Source organism: Neolamprologus multifasciatus, chromosome 6 (genome assembly GCF_963576455.1).
Source record: "Neolamprologus multifasciatus chromosome 6, fNeoMul1.2, whole genome shotgun sequence".
In the NCBI taxonomy this organism is placed as follows: domain Eukaryota; kingdom Metazoa; phylum Chordata; class Actinopteri; order Cichliformes; family Cichlidae; genus Neolamprologus; species Neolamprologus multifasciatus.
In genome coordinates, this window is record NC_140444.1 from 38,099,462 (window position 1) to 38,116,163 (window position 16,702).

General features: G+C 44.9%; 1 protein-coding gene across 2 annotated transcripts; it reads left to right on the plus strand.

Moving 5' to 3' along the window:
- Positions 1-11,734: 11,734 nt before the first annotated feature.
- pold4 (DNA polymerase delta 4, accessory subunit) lies at positions 11,735-16,585 on the plus strand. Of its 2 annotated transcripts, none has more exons than XM_085162698.1 (5): positions 11,735-11,865; positions 12,868-13,003; positions 13,291-13,368; positions 15,587-15,698; positions 16,379-16,585. In XM_085162698.1, exons 2-5 carry the CDS (start codon positions 12,895-12,897, stop codon positions 16,401-16,403), a joined length of 324 nt encoding a protein of 107 aa, XP_085018824.1. In that variant the 5' UTR covers positions 11,735-11,865; positions 12,868-12,894; the 3' UTR covers positions 16,404-16,585. The 2 variants fall into 2 exon arrangements, with proteins under 2 accessions (XP_085018824.1, XP_085018825.1); XM_085162699.1 differs by having other exon boundaries at positions 11,758-11,865; positions 12,856-13,003.
- The last annotated feature ends 117 nt before the right edge of the window (positions 16,586-16,702 follow it).

Consider the following 16,702-nt stretch of genomic DNA (forward strand, 5'->3'; position numbering starts at 1 on the left):
ATAATATTGGTTATGAGAGGTGCCAACGAGGGAAGACAGGCTTTAACTAACACAGTAGGGAGAGGGTCAAGTTGACAGGTGGATGTGAGATTAGATACGTCAGTTATGGAGGGAAGAGTAAAGCTTGAAAATAACTGACAGGAAGACAGTGGGGGAAACAGGAAGTCTACTTCAGAGTCAGGAGCTCCTAAAGAGTTAAGTTGACGGTGAATATCTGAGATTTTACAAGTGAAAAAAGAGATAAGAGAGTTGCAAAAATCAACAGAATACATGTGGGAGGGGAATGTGTCTTGTAATTTTACTGAGCAATGAATAGAGGGACCTGGAGTTACCTTCATTAGAACTAATTAAACCAGAGTAGTAAGCAGATAGTAAAAGGTAACATTTGAAATAAATCACATGTATCACTGATTCGGCTTAATTCACTAATATTTGCATGCAAATGATGTTACCCTGCACAAAAAAAAGTGTGTGCACAGTATCGTTGTCAGATTTATGAAACATGTGCAGCGACCTATTTTGTTCTAATCACCGTGTTAGTGAGTCAAAGTCAGCACTGAAGTTGTGAACTACATATTAATTGAATGGTTATTTCTAGCAGTCTCAAAAGAGTCAAAACTATTAAAAGGATTGATAAGACTTTAAAATGTGCTGTTTTCCATTTCAGCCTGAGATGAGAAGGTAGGAACAAATAAAAGATATAAAGGGCCCCTGGCAGCTTACGTGACCAGCTGTCCGCAGAAACTAAGGATGTTACTGAATCATTGAGTCTTCTTTCATTTTGCAGATCCCTTTATTTTGTCCCCCATTCTAATGCTAGATTTCTATCAGTAAGTGTAACTCAGCCTGGCATTACTTTACCCAATCTTCTTCCACAGCATGTCTTTATCCTGTCGCAGCAGATGGCCCCGCCCCTCCCTGAGCCTGGTTCTGCTGGAGGTTTCTTCCTGTTAAAAGGGAGTTTTTCCTTCCCACTGTCACCAAAGTGCTGCTCATAGGGGGTCATATGATTGTTGGGTTTTCTCTGTATCTACTGTACAATATAAAGCACCTTGAGGCGACTGTTGTTGTGATTTGGCGCTGTGTAAATAAAACTGAATTGAGTGCAACAACAGGTTTCCAGCTTTTGAGTATAGATCACTGTGGAGATTCCATCAAAGATTTACTACACTGCAAGGTTGATTTCCATTTTCTTACCCAATTCAGTGCCGTGGGGGGTGGGCTATCCCAGCTGCCATTGGGCGAGAGGCAGGGTACACCCTGGACAGTCTGTCATAGGGTAACACAGAGAGACAGGCAACCGTTCGCAGTCACATCACGCCCATGGACAATTTAGAATCACTAATTAACCTAACACCATGGACTCCATGTCTGTGGACTGTGGAAAGAAGCCAGAGAACCCAGAGAGAAGAGACAATATAAACTAGCTGAGGTACCCCTGAGCAAGGCAACGTCCCTACACACCGCTCCCCGGGCACCCAAAGGCTGCCCACTGCTTCACTGAGTGAATGGGTTAAATGCAGAGAGGAATTTCCCCACGGGGATCAATAAAGTATACATCATTATCATTAAATAAAACCAGAAGTAGCTAACATTGAGACTAAGACGTACAAACAGGGAAACCAGATGAGTAAAGCCTGTTATTACTAACACACCTATTTACTGTAAACCAGTGCAGTAAACCAGTTTAAAACTGTTAGAAAGGGGCCTATTTTCCTTTCAAACAGTTGCAGTCAGTAAGTAAAATTTATTTATATAGCACTTTTCGCAGATAAAAATCACAAAGTGCTTTACAACGAAGAAAATGAAAAGAATGGAAATACAATAAAACACAACAGCTGATTGATTTCTGTTTGCATCATTGACTGTAAAGCCTTAACATGCTGATGGCTGTTTATTACACACTCTCGTACCCTAACCACGAAAACATCGAATACAAACTGAATCATTTCAACTTCCTAATATGACTTCACTTACAGAGCCAGTGCAGGACAGCACCGACTAATTTCCTAATAAATATTTAACAATGCAAGGTTTGTGATGTCCATTATGTCAAAGGCTCACCAAAGCGAAGAGAGCAGAAGTCGTTTTGTATGAGAGGCTACTTTCAAGCTTGTGGATCAGTCTCCACATCCAGATACACACCACAAACCACATCCAGGAGATAGTATTTCCCACTAATTTAATAGCTGCTTCTGTAATGCCATTGAAACTCACTGAATGCCTCCATTACAAAGCAGTCACTTACTAGGAGTCGATAATGGTCTGACACTGGACACGAAGCAAAAAGCTGCAGAAGCACTGCAGGCTGAGTTAGTGCAGAGCGTCGTGGGGCTGAGTTATAAAAAGATCAAAAAGGTCACGATGTGGTTGGAGAGGTGGTTTACACAAATGTCAAAGAAAAGCTGTAGAAAGCTGCTTCGTTTCCAGTCAGGCGGACGACCTTTGAATTTCTGATGCAAGTGCACAGTCACACCCACACGTCCATCCTGACTTCATGGATATTAGACTAATTTCCTGGAGTCTATAACTGGAACCCGTCACGATTACTAGCAGAACCCTCATCCATTAAGCAGATTAAGCCTGAGATACTGTACTGTTATGTAGTCACGAGCATAAAATATTGTCTTTGATAACTTTATACTGACAGAATCTCTTTGTGTTTCTCATGGTTATCTGATCATATAGCGATTGCTCATCCCTTATGTCCAAACTGTCTAAAAGGGCCAAAGGATTTCACACAAGAGGTGGCTGCAGCTCGGGATAGGGAAGGTCCTGTGTTTGAACGGTAGATTCAACGCACCTCTGCGTGGGAAGAGTGCTCTGAGCGCTCTGGGAGAGTAGAAAATGTGCTATATGAGAATCAGTCCATTTACATCTTTGAGAGGATTGTTGGTGTAAACAGGAAAAAACAAATGTGCACTTCCTACACTTAAACTAACCGTGTTAAGGTTTACTATTATCTCTTTATGTTTGACAGCCAGAAAAATGAGGCAGTCTGCCCAATTACTCTAAATGTGTAAATTTGGAGAAGGCTTACGATCACGCTCTTTGGTTTGTCCCACCTACAGTGGACTTCATGGCACCATAATTGTGTCCATTGGGATCTGACTTGGGTTAGGCAGAGTGAAGGATTATGGGTGTGCAACCAAAGCAGAGAGCCTTGCATGCAGCCCTCTAAAGAGCCAACAGTGCATACACTGATTGATCATTTACTTTGAGCATATGCGTACATATATAAAAAATCAAGAAGATGTGCTGAGCACTGGTGTAGTATTACACAAAGAGAAAAGGGAGCAACATCGCTAAAAGCACGGACAGAGCCTGGTTCCACTTTAAGCTGTGAAGCTCATTATTACATCATGGCACAAAAAACTGAACATTCATTTTCACAAAATGTGTCTCTCACATGTTTTTCCTGAATTTTACTGTATAAGCCACAAAGGAGAGACAGCACGTCTCTCTTCTGCACCTTAGATGAGATTATGTGTAAGTGATGTGTCAGGCTGGATGGATTACAGGCGCGGAGCAGTAAATACCACAGAACAGATTTGTATTGATTTTCTGATTTATGCCCAGAGACAGTGAGAGGTTGCTGCTTTCATTAGCTTAATGCTCAACAGCAGAACGATCATTTTCATTGAAAACATCACTTCCATGCTTCCATGTGACTGAAGCACTGGAAACATTGTAATCAGTCTTGGAGCTAATGGGGGTCCAAATAAGGACTTAAGTCCAGTCTTTTGTTTTTCATTGATGTGATGACATCAGGAATCGGTGAGTTTCCCAACGGAGCAAAGAAATTATGAAAATTCTGATTATGATGATAAGAATTATTCTTAAAGTTATTTCTAGATTATACCAGACCCCTATAATCAGTGCAGTTAGGGCTCTGAATGAAAGCTTGATGACACCAGTTCAGTGTCTGAATAAATGTTCATATTCATTTGGAAGCTTTGAAACTGTATAAATACATTTTTGTGGCACTTTTAACCAGAGTTAGCAGAAACAGAGACTGACAATCCCACAACACTGGCACAGAGATTTTAGTCAAAGAACTTTTGAAGGACATTTTGTCACGATCCTGGGTCTTATGACCCAGTGTTTTGAGTTTTAGTTCTTTTGATGTTTATAGTGTTTTAAGCTTATTAGGTTTCTTATGTTCATTTGCTTACTAGCTCCCTCTTGTGTTTTCAACCCTTGTGTTAAGTCTCCCTTATCCTTCATGTGTTTCATGTCTGTTTCTTATGTTGTCAAGTCCATGTAGTCATGTCAGTGTTTCATTGTTTCCTATTTTATTTTTGAAAGAGGTCCTGTGCTTTGGTCTGTTTTGCTCTTTCCCTGTGGGCGTCGTTATGTTCATGTTGTGTCTACTTTGCCTTTCTGTCCCATGTTTCAGCTCCCTATGTTCTGTCTCAGTTGGTGTTAAGTTTACATGTTTTGAGTTCAGTCAGTGTGTTTCCTGTTTTACTTTGAAGGTCCACGTCTCATGTGAGTGTTTCTAGTTTTGCTTCCCTTGTCTCGTCCAGCCTGATTTCTCCCAGCTGTGCTCTCCTTCTGTGTCTCATTCCCTCGTTATCCCGCTGTGTATTTAAGCCCTGTGTTTCTCTTTGTCAGTGTCGTAGTCTCCCTCATGGCTGTGTTTCCTTGCGTTTTAGTTTACCCATGTCCCAGTTTAGTTTTTCATGCCGTCCTGCAATAAAGCAGCTTTTTGAGTTTAATTTTGTTGTTGTGAGTCTTGCGTTTGGGTCCTACTCCTGCCTGTACACAGCCGAAACATGACAGAAGACTACGACCATTACATGGACCCAGCAGACAGTGAGCTGTATGAGCGTCAGGAGGCAGCCATCGCCCAGCTGGAGGAGGAGCTCCGCTGGAAGCCGTGGCGCGCTCCGGATTTTGAGCACATATTCCGCGGAACTCGGCTGGCTTTTGGAGGTCCCCGAAGTTGCCAAAAGCCTCCGCCTGCTGCCCCGCTCACCCCCAAGCCTCGGCCGCTTCAGGTGGGAGTGCTCCGTTTTTCTTCGGATGCTCACGCTCTAGCCTCTGCATTGCCGTCCCGCACGTCAGAGGCTCAGCTGTATGCCCCGTCAGCTCCCTCACCTCAGAGGAAGCGACGCTCACGCCGCCGTCACTTTTCACCTGCTGAGCAACTCCCACTGGTGAGTTATGACTGCTTTTCACACATCCCACCTGAAACCATAACTGAAAAGGACAATAAACTCACTCCAGACACTGTTGGAGTCTCCCTTTTGGATGATGACATAGACTGGGAAAAGCCTTTTCGTTTTGCTCCCTCTGAACAGGGAGAAGCCAAAGATAATAAGCACTCGCCAAAGGCTGCTAAAGGAAAGACTGTGAGCAATCGTAGCAGGTCTAACACACACAGTTCAAGTTCTGGCAGTTCTGGTTTTGTCAAGTCTGGTCCAGTCATCCCCAAGTCAGTTCACTCTAAGACTGTTAACCCAAGGACTTTAAAAACTGCTAAAACAAAGACTGTAAAACATGGTGGAAGAGATGCAAAATTCATTTTTGATAGGTCTGTTTTTGTTGACCCAGTATATATTAACTCTGAGCCTGCCCGTTTTAAGACTGTTTTTTCTGAGCCACCTCCTCTGCCCCCTTGTGTTACTGCTCCCAGGGCAGCTCGGACCCAGCATACCCCTGCACCCGTATCAGTTCCTCGGGTGAGGGAGGCTGAGGTCCAGCTCGTCTGTGCTCCGGTTCCCAGGCCGGCTGAGGCTCTGCCAGTCCCTGCACCCGTACCAGCTCCTCGGGTGGGGACAGCAGCTGCCCAGCTGTCGCCGCTACCTGTCCCGGTTCCCAGGGTGAGGCCAGCTGGGACACAGCCCACCTCTGCACCCGTACCTACTCCTCGGGTGGGAGCGGCTCGTGTCCGGCGGGTGTCTGCACCCATTCCTGTGTCTGCTGGAGGCTCAGGCGAGCCTATCCAGCCCCTGTCCTTGTGTTCTGGAGTCTCAGAGTTAAGTCAGCAACCATCATCACCACCATCACTACTGCATGCATTTCAGTCCATAGCTCAGTCATTAGCTCTGTTAGCAGCCCAGTCCATAGTTCATTTTCCTGTGTTTCCGTTAGCTCAGCCCTTTGCCCACTGTGCAGTTCAGCCATCTCCCCAGTGTTCAGCTCCGCCATTTGTTCCACCACCCGCTCAGTCTTCTGTTCAGCCAGTAGTCTCTGTCCCTACTGGTCCTGCTTCGGCGTCAGCTGGAGGGCCCGAGGAGCCCGTCCAGCCTCATGCCTCGTCAGCTGGAGGGCCCGAGGAGCCCGTCCAGCCTCATGCCTCGTCAGCTGGAGGGCCCGAGGAGCCCGTCCAGCCTCATGCCACGTCAGCTGGAGGGCCCGAGGAGCCCGTCCAGCAACCTTCCTCGTCAGCTGGGGGTTCAGGAGAACCGCACCAGCCTCATGCCTCGTCAGCTGGAGGGCCCGAGGAGCCCGTCCAGCCACCTGCAGTGCCGCCACCTGCTGCTTCCGCGCCTGTTCCCGCCTCACCTCAGCCTGAGAACGACTCCGCACCTGCTGGCCCTGCCACGCCTCAGCCAGAGGACGACGCCATGCCAGCTGGAGGTTCAGCCGAGCCTGTCCAGCATCCTGCCACATCTGCTGCAGCACCACCAGCTGCGGCTTCCACACCTGCAGCGCCACCACTATCTGGTCCTGCCACGCCTGGTCCTGCCATGACCCAGCCAGAGGTCGTCGCCACGCCTCTGCTCGTCTCGCCTGCTATGACCCAGCCAGAGGTCGTCGCCACGCCTCTGTTCGTCTCTCCTGCCACGACCCAGTCAGAGGTCGACGCCACGCCTATGCTCGTCTCGTCTGCCGAGCCACGTCCACGTCCAGCATGGCTGTTTCCGGTGCCTGTCAAAACAGCCTGTCCATGGAAACCAACCAAACCACCCGAGGGGTCACGTCCACATCCACACTACCGTCGACCACCTGCCAAGCCATCTGAGGGCCTACGTGCAGACCCACGTCGCCGCCGGCCGCCAGCCAAGCCGCCCGACAGGTCTCGTCCACGTCGCCGCCGGCCGCCAGCCAAGCCGCCCGACAGGTCTCGTCCACGTCGCCGCCGGCCGCAAGCCAAGCCGCCCGACAGGTCTCGTCCACGTCGCCGCCGGCCGCAAGCCAAGCCGCCCGACAGGTCTCGTCCACGTCGCCGCCGGCCACCAGCCAAGCCGCCCGAGTGTGGCCGGCCATGCCTGCTTCACCACTGCCACCTTCCATGTGGTCGGCCCCCGGACCTGTTCCCATGCCGTTGCCGTCCGCACGGTCGGCCCCCGGACCTGTTCCCACGCCGCCGCCGTTGCCGTCCGCATTGTCGGCCCCCGGAACTGTTTGATCGTGAAGTCCTGTGCCGTCGGCCTCCGGGCCGGCCTCCTGAACGGTTTACGAACTATCTCCAGTGATTCGGTGCCTTTCTTTGACTTTTGTTTCGCACTGTTTTCATGAACTCCGGGTTTTTGTTTTTGGACTTTTGCCCTGGCTTTGGTCAGTCTCCGGCCCTCTGTCCTGGACCCCCGCAGCCCGCCCTGGGTGGGTTGTTTTTGGTTTTGTTTTGCCGGCTTAGGGCGTCTGGAATCCGCCCTTGAAGGGGGGGCTCTGTCACGATCCTGGGTCTTATGACCCAGTGTTTTGAGTTTTAGTTCTTTTGATGTTTATAGTGTTTTAAGCTTATTAGGTTTCTTATGTTCATTTGCTTACTAGCTCCCTCTTGTGTTTTCAACCCTTGTGTTAAGTCTCCTTTATTCTTCATGTGTTTCATGTCTGTTTCTTATGTTGTCAAGTCCATGTAGTCATGTCAGTGTTTCATTGTTTCCTATTTTATTTTTGAAAGAGGTCCTGTGCTTTGGTCTGTTTTGCTCTTTCCCTGTGGGCGTCGTTATGTTCATGTTGTGTCTACTTTGCCTTTCTGTCCCATGTTTCAGCTCCCTATGTTCTGTCTCAGTTGCTGTTAAGTTTACATGTTTTGAGTTCAGTCAGTGTGTTTCCTGTTTTACTTTGAAGGTCCATGTCTCATGTGAGTGTTTCTAGTTTTGCTTCCCCTGTCTCGTCCAGCCTGATTACTCCCAGCTGTGCTCTCCTTCTGTGTTTCATTCCCTCGTTATCCCTCAGTGTATTTAAGCCCTGTGTTTCTCTTTGTCAGTGTCGTGGTCTCCCTCATGGCTGTGTTTCCTTGCGTTTTAGTTTACCCATGTCCCAGTTTAGTTTTTCATGCCGTCCTGCAATAAAGCAGCTTTTTGAGTTTAATTTCGTTGTTGTGAGTCTTGCGTTTGGGTCCTACTCCTGCCTGTACACAGCCGAAACATGACACATTTATCATTTCTGAAAGCTTTACTCGACTTTCCAAATCTGTCTTTTTGTTTAATCAGGGACCCGAATAAGCTTTCTTATATTCCACTCTTTCTCACATGACTCTGCACAGTCCGCTCTATCAGCTCTAACTCAGGTTCTTTTTCCTGACTCAGGTAGGATGGCCAGTCCCCCTGTCTCTTCACCTTGCACGAGCAGTGAATCAAATACTACCTAATGAACATAATAAGGAATCACTAACCCACAAATGTGTTTCCTTTTTTTTAATGCTGTGAAATCATAGGGTTGCAACATGCATGTTGGTCTCTTTCATCTTGTGTAGACACTGGAGGGCTGTGGTCTGTCTCCAGGATGAAATGTCTGCTTAGGGGATAGTGTCTCAGTGACTCCACCACCCACTTCATTGCAAGACACTCCTTTTCCACAGTGGATTATCGAGACTCTCTCTCCTGCAGCAGTACTGCTCCTGTGCCTACTCCAGAGGCATCTGTCTGCTGAGTGAAATCTGTGGGGTCGAGGGAGGCAGTAGGTAGGCAGTCTCTAATGTGCTAAGACACTATCCGCTCAAAACACTTCCTGACTACAGACGTGAGGGCTATTGGTCTTTAGTTAATAAGGCCGTCTATGGCAGTCTTTTTAGGGGTGAGAATGATGTGAAGGCCTTCACACAGGTGGGAACGGTGGCATGAGTGAGGGAGAGGGTGGACAGCCTGGTGAGGATCCCTGCCAGTTGGTCCGCTAACCAAATAGTAATTGATACATGGGGCTGTATTACAGTCTATGTGGTTTTAAAGTGGTTTTAGCTGGGCTGTCTGGGGTATTATGTTGGAAGTGTCAATCCCATTTCTGTTCATATAACTGATTTCTTTATATTGTAATTTTGTGTATTTTTATTTGTTGCTTGACCTGCCCGGAAACTGAAGATGGAAATGAGGTAGCTAAATCTGGTATAATGGATTTCTTCTCCCAGATAAACTGAGTGAAACAAAGATTTGATCATATTTACAAGTGTACTCTTAACACGCTAGTGATGTGTCGGTCGCAAACGAAACGGATTCTAGAGCCGAATCTTTGAAGTGAACGATGCGAGTCGGCTCCTTATTGGGAGCCATGTATTTTTTTCTTTCTCTCACCCTCTCTCTCACACTTTTTTTGATAAGGGTCTGGCTGCAGCCACTGTGGAGCGCCATATTGCGACCTCCACAGTAGCCGGAAACACGTGCCCTGCATGGATACAGTGGAAACTAGTGATGTGTCGGTCACGAACGAAACGTCTCTTAGAGCCGGATCTTTGAAGTGAATGATGCGAGCCTTATTGGGAGCCATGTTTTTTTTCTCTGTCTCTCCCTCTCTCTCGCACTTTTTTCTGCTTCACTCCGCATGCGAGCCTTGTGCTTTGCGCTGAGCAGAGGGGGTGGGGGCGGTAGTTCAGTTTCAGTTTCAGTTTTATTTGTCATATGCAGGTTAGCACAGGGTCAACATTGCAATGAAATGTGTTTGACGAGCAGCAGTCACTCAGCAGCATGATACAGTAGGAGAAAATATAATAAAATATAATAAAATAAAATATAAAAATATAAAAATAGTAAGGAGCTAAATATTAGAGAGACATGGTAAAAGAGAAAAGATGACTAAATATATATGTATCTATAAATATATGTACACGAGTGATTAAATAAGAAAATCTTGAAAAGAAATATGACAGGAGGGCAGATGGGATATTGCACAGGAATGAGCAGCAGAAAATTACAGTATTGCACTTTTAAATATAAATATCAATGACAATAAAGTGAAGTGACCAGTGCAGATTAAACAGAGTACTTGTGAAGCTGCAGGGTAGCTTCTGAGTGCTGTGATGTGTGTGTTTAAGTGTTGTGGTTGAGGTGTCGTATGGCTTGGTGGTAAAAACTGTTTTTAAGTCTTGTAGTCCGAGCAGACAGACTCCTGTAACGTCTGCCAGATGGTAACAAGGAGAACAGCTGATGTGCTGGGTGGCTGTGGTCCTTGATGATGCTGCGTGCTTTACGGAGGCATCGCTGGAGGTAAATGTCCTGAATGGCAGGAAGCCATTCAGTAGAAGTAGTTACACTCGCAGTAGCACAGGAACAGAGCGGGAGGGGGAGAGAGAGAAAGAGAGCCAGGGACAACAAGGTCACATTAGAAAGGTAAAGTAATCATCCACAATTATTTTCAGTTGGGGATGATAAAGGATTCAGAAAGTTTATTCATGCAGGTCCATATGACAGAGAATGTGCATGTTCTTTTTATTTTCATATTTTAATTTCTATTTATATTTAATTGTGTTGTGGTTTGCAGTGTTTTGTGTTGTTTCACTTTAAATTTGTTTAAAAGGAAAGGGCTGAAAATTGAAATAGTTAAAAGTTGAAATGTAAATAGTTGGTTTTTGTATTATATGATTTATTTATTACATTTTATGTGGAGTGAATAAATAAAAGTATATTTACGGTGGCCCCTACAGACAAAGCACATACAAAGTCGAAAAACACGAACAAACGTACAAAACGTACAAACGTACAAAACACAACAGAAGTGCTCCAGGATGCTAGGCGCAGTGGTGAGCTTTTGTTACCTCGTGCCAACACAAGCCAGGAAGTATAACGGCCGGATTTGGTGTGTGGTAGTAACAGGTAAATGAACTTTTTTTTTTATTATTTGAATTAAGTGTATAAATACACAAACAATACACATATGCTTTCAATTGTGTAATTTAAGTGATCTAGGTAGCTTTGTACGCGCTTTAGAATTTGTACTTGTTTAGGAGTTTGTACGTGCTTTGTCTCTAGGGGCCACTGCATGTATTTATGTATAAACAATAAAACCACAGGTTTTTTTTTTTTTACATTAGTAATTATAATTTTATACTGTTGTTGATAATAAATTAATTATAGCAACAAAACAACCTGAAGAGTCTGTACACAGAAATCTGCTTTGCGCACAAGAAAAGTCTAACCTGAATTGAAATTAAAATTAAAACTTTAACAATTCTGTTTTGCAGTGTTAATCAGTAAGTGACTGGCTACTCCTGTATGGGATTAGACCAATGCCACCTTATCCCATAGTCCAGCCAATGATGCGATTCTCATTCGTATATACGCAGCTAATCAACGTTGTTGACAGGCTTTGACAGCGTCCTTATGTGCCGACACCGGTGTTTTAGCTAGCAAAGCGGCCTGGCTGATGTGGATCATACTCATAATACAAGTCAGAGCTTTACACACAACTCTATATGTGTGTGTGTATATATATATATATATATACACACACACACACATATATAGAGTCGCCTCTTTTTAGTGAACTGAGCGGAAAGAGCCAGTTCTCTAAATAGATCCGGAATTCCCATCGCTTTAACACACTGATCTGCAGTACGCAGAGCAAACAACAGGTGGCAGCAAAGGAGTGACCCCGGCTCAGTGTAGCGCAGTGACGATGGGAGAAGAAGAAAGTGTTGCAGCCTGAGAGAAGAGGAAGCGCTGATCTGTTTCAAACAGCTGTTATCGCTTAAATAACAAGGTAAGTTCAAAGGACACTCGGGTCTTCCTGCCTCTGTGGGGCTGACAGGGACCGCCCAAACACACGACGTATCACAGGAAAAGGCCAGGGTGCACTCTACAGCTCAACATGACTTATTAGGCTAAGTGAAAAGATACAGACCAAAACAAATGTCCATCACAGAGCACGTAAATAAACAGGAGACAGGGGCTCAAATTCTCCCTCGTTATTATCATTGTTATGATTATGATTATTATCGTTATTGTTCACTTTTTCGGTCGAATTTAGAGGCAAAGGCCAAACTAGCGAGCTTACTTATAATCGCCTTCATGTGTTTTAGAAAAATCAACGGGAAATGTCGGTTTTGCAGCTTCATGCTAATGCAACATGTAAGCTTACATGTCGCATATTACACACGTGAGCCGTGATAAACCCACTAACTGTGGGTTAAACCGTTTTATCTTGAAAACTTTGCCGTGGACAAAATACTGTGACTCGCTATTACTGCGTAATTATTCCTGATTGAAACAGTGGTGATAAAGAACGAGCTGTTTGCAGGTTCCTTTATGACGCACTCTGCGTTCTACACTACAATCAGTCCTTACTGCCCACTTACAATATAAATATTTACATTTACATAAATTCACCTCGTGACAGAGGTGTTTTTTCTGTCTACAGATAGCTTGATATCATTCATGAGAGATACGTTTCACAAATGATGGGCCAAGAACTCGTTTACAACTGCTTAAATACCAACAATCAGCTTTGGAAAACCTGAAAAGACTTTTAGACACAAAAGGTGAGCGTGATGAGGCAGCAGCTACCAACACGACTCTTAGTTTGTGAATATAGAATTCAGTCATTAGGCTCGATTGTTTTCTTTTTCATTTGAAGAAAATGTTGCTCAATAGCTGACTGGCAGTTGAACGCATTGGCGGCCCTTAATCAGGGAGCGATGGTGAGCTCGCAGGAGAGTTTCTTATGTGAAATCTTCCATCTTTTTAACAAAAGCCCATTGCACAGGTGTGTTTCTGCTGTGGATCGGTCACCATGACAACCAAGCGCAGACTTATCACGGACTCGTTCAAAGTGGTGAAGAGATCCAGAAAAGGAGGGAAGCGAGAGAAGAGCCCAACTCCTCCTCCCTCCCCACAGAAAGGTGAAGAGCAGCGCTCTTTGTGGTGTCACTGTGAACAGATTTCCTGCAAACGCAGCTTTCCATGATTCACAAATAAATGATGTATCTCATACTGACCCTTGGTGACCCTCAGTTCATCAGTTTAGTGCTTGTTTACTGCCCTCACATGAACCTGTCTGTCTAAACATGTCCAAAAACCTGCTGCACAAGTGTTCTATGAAAGTTCCAGATTGCAGATCCATCCAGTATATTCACCCTGATGTTAATGTGAGTGTTGTTGTCACATGACCCTTTCCTCCTGTGAGCAGAGGCTGACAGAATTAGAGAGGAGGAACTGGAGAAGCTCCGACAGTTTGACCTCGACTGGAGTTTTGGGCCCTGCACAGGTAAGATTCATGCTGTGGTAGATTGAGAAGCAGTCCAGCTCCTTGGAATCGATAGTCAATCCCACTTATCGCTTCTTGCGCTCTCGCTGCGATCAGCTGGTTTTGATTCGCATGTCGGAGGAGGAGAATGATGTCGATTTGTACTGCACAAAAGGATGAGAGTGCCATGCTACAATGGAGACTGCTCCTGCACCGAATCAGCTGCACCGTAGTGTTAACACCTGCACAGACAGGATGCTAACGCTAAGCTAGCCAAGAACCCAGAGTGACGTTAAAGCGGAGTGAAGCTCTGTGATGAAGTGAGCCGACGTCTGCAGCGAAGCCAGCAGCTGCTGAACGCTCTACAGTAATGTCACTGAAATGTCTCTGTGCTGCTTTCCATCTTTGCTTTGTGTTCATACCTCAACAGAACGATCACGTGTGTCCTCGTTGGGACAGCTGTGTGTCGGTGTGGGCTAGCCTGTAGGTTTGTATTGTTAAATGATGATTATGAGACAGTGTTCAGATCATTTTTAACATGAAAGTAACGCAGTGAGTAGTGTAACAAATGTCTTTCTCCTGGGTGTAATTAAGTAACGTGCTGCATTACTGTTAAGATTCTGGTTAACATGTGCAATAACTTTTTTACTATGACTCCAACAGCGATCACAACAAAGAGGGCAAACACGTCCAACACTCACACACGTTTGACCTTGCAGCTTGTAATGAATTTGCCTGATTGTAGACAATGAGATGAGCGATATCGTGTCAAAAATGCACACTGATGGGCCTAATCAGTAGGAAATGATCCCGATCCCCCTTATCTGTGACGCTCGCTGACCCCAGTCATCACTGTAACAGGGCAGCTGTGGTCAGATGTTTATTTACTTTTATTAAGACCAAAGATGAAATGATCATTTGGGGCTGATTCCTTTGAACTGTTCCTTTTCAGGGTGCAATGATTACACTGCTGACACCTTTAATGAACTTCAAAACAACAATTGGATATACAAGTTTTCATGGGTGTAACTTTGTGCTGAACATTTGGGGGGGGGTCAAGATCTCTGTCTGAATAAATAAATAAATCTGGGTAAATTCCAAACATGCAGCTACTTTCCTGGTAATAACTGAAACGAGTAAAGAAAATCAACAGCCTATTTATGCAAGATCATTCATCATGTTATTGGGGGGGTTTGATTGGCTGGGTCTGATTATTGGGGGGGTCAAAACCCCCCTAACTCCTCTGGAAATTATTGCCCTGCAAGTTTTCCATTTATTTGGGATTTCAGGTAAAAATATACGGACACCCCACTAGTATTTGGTTGAATTTCTCTTAGGAAGTCGTAGCTCGTCCAGACGCTGTTGGTAGTCATCGTCAGCCTGCTGGCATGATTGTGGAGTTCATTTGAATTGGTTGGTTTTCTGGGGCAGGAATCAGCATGCAGGGAGTTGCACACTATTCCTCCACTGCAGTGTGACTGTGTGTCTGTCTGTTGGACGAACCATGAACAAAATGTGAGTTTATGTGACGGGCTCGTGGTAAACGTCTGTATCAGTGGAGCAGAGAGTATGTGAGACCAGTCCATTTGTTTCTCAACTTCAGCATTTTGGCTGCCACCGTGTTGCTTTGATCTAGTGAGATGTAAACAAATTTGGATGAATGGCTTCAAAAAGATGCTTGGTTAACAAAATGCTTGTATTAAATGTAATCTGTGCTAATTAGATTAGATTCTTGGATTTCAATCACCAAAGTTAAAACATGGTGGGGAGGTCCACTTCAGGGACTGGAGCAGACTCACACAGCAACTACTTCCTGTGCCTCCACACCCGCTGATCGAAGCAGCCACACCTCAACTTCAGTTAATGACGTGACCGCCCACAGAAGACAACTGCCCCACGGGTCTGTAGGCAGGACCACAGACGTGCAGAGACGCAGAAACGTGTCCTGAGCTGATCCTCGACTGTGCAAAACATTATAAACATTTAGTACATTTAAATTAAAAAACTGAAAATGTACATTGTGCAAATAGAAAATGGGATGTTCAAGTGCTTTGTGCCATATTAGCACAGCAACGCAGAGTGACCAGAGTGATGTAAGCAGCAGTAATCCTGCTAGGTGTGTGTGTGCTCGCCTGTTGTCCTGATGCTCACTGCACTGCATTAGTTTTGGGTCCGTTCTTTGCTAGCAGTGAAACAGACTGAAGTGACTGAATCATTCATCCAGATGTGTCTGTGTCAGGTATCAGCAGGCTGCAGAGGTGGGAGAGAGCAAAGCTTCATGGTCTGAACCCACCTGAGGAGATCAGAGACCTGCTGCTACAAACCCACGCCGACCCAGAGTACAACCTGAGGTAACACACACACACACACACACACACTTGTATCCCCAGAATATTTGAAAAGACCACAACATGATGGGTCATAAACATCACTGAAGGATGAGTGACAGCCCAGATGTTGACAGCTTAAAGCTGATTTGTGTCAAAAGGGTTCATGAAGCCATCAGGTTCCACAACAATCACACTACAGCGTACAGACACATCACCTCCTAACAGACACAAACATAGTGTGCAAATTAAAGGTCACATTGTTTCTTTTGTTAAAAATGTTCTCTTTTTATCTGTAAGGAGATGTAGAGAAGTGCCCCTCAGCTGTAAAAGCCTCTTCATGAGGACAATACCTCAAGAACGAGGTGACGTAGGCTCTGAGATACACGTGCATCTACTAAAAATCTTGGATGAGTTCGAATCTCCCCGATCTTCAAAGTCCGTTTTCACATTTACCATAGATGTATCTGCTAGGAGGCTGGAGGGCAGCACTGGCAGCTGCCAGCATTTTTCATAACATAATATTAATGGATTTGAATAAAAAAAAGCTTCATTTTGAAGATGTTACATAAAACAAGTTAAACATGATTAAGGTTTTCTTACAAAGCAAAACACTGATGGATGGAACACTTGAAGAACTGTCAAGTGTACTTTCATTGTTTTTGCTCACTGGCTGAGTGATGATTGTGTTCTCTGTCTTTCAGCTTGTGGAGTGGATATCCTCTCTGAGGAGGACACAAACAAACTGCAGTCAACACCATGTTTTTTTTTACATCAGCTTTTATATGAAAAAGAAAAGAGGAAGAAACAAATCTGTACAACAGCAACCATGTTCCAGCGACTAAACCCTGCCGTTGTCTTTGTGTGTTTTAGTAGCTTGTAATATTTTTAATAAACACATTGAACCCAAACTGACTTATTCTTGTCTTATTATGCAAGTTTAATGTTGTTTGTTGAAATAAATAATGAAAGACACATGAAGGACAAACAGTTGTAAAATCAATTCCCTCGGCTTCTTCCATGTGCTC

Excerpts from the sequence above, each read along its gene's own strand:
- pold4 (XM_085162698.1), top strand. The coding sequence starts at position 12,895 with ATGACAACCAAGCGCAGACTTATCACGGACTCGTTCAAAGTGGTGAAG. Across the intron at positions 13,004-13,290 it reads TCCTCCCTCCCCACAGAAAG|AGGCTGACAGAATTAGAGAG; the intron begins GTGAAGAGCAGC and ends TCCTGTGAGCAG. Across the intron at positions 15,699-16,378 it reads GACCCAGAGTACAACCTGAG|CTTGTGGAGTGGATATCCTC; the intron begins GTAACACACACA and ends TCTGTCTTTCAG.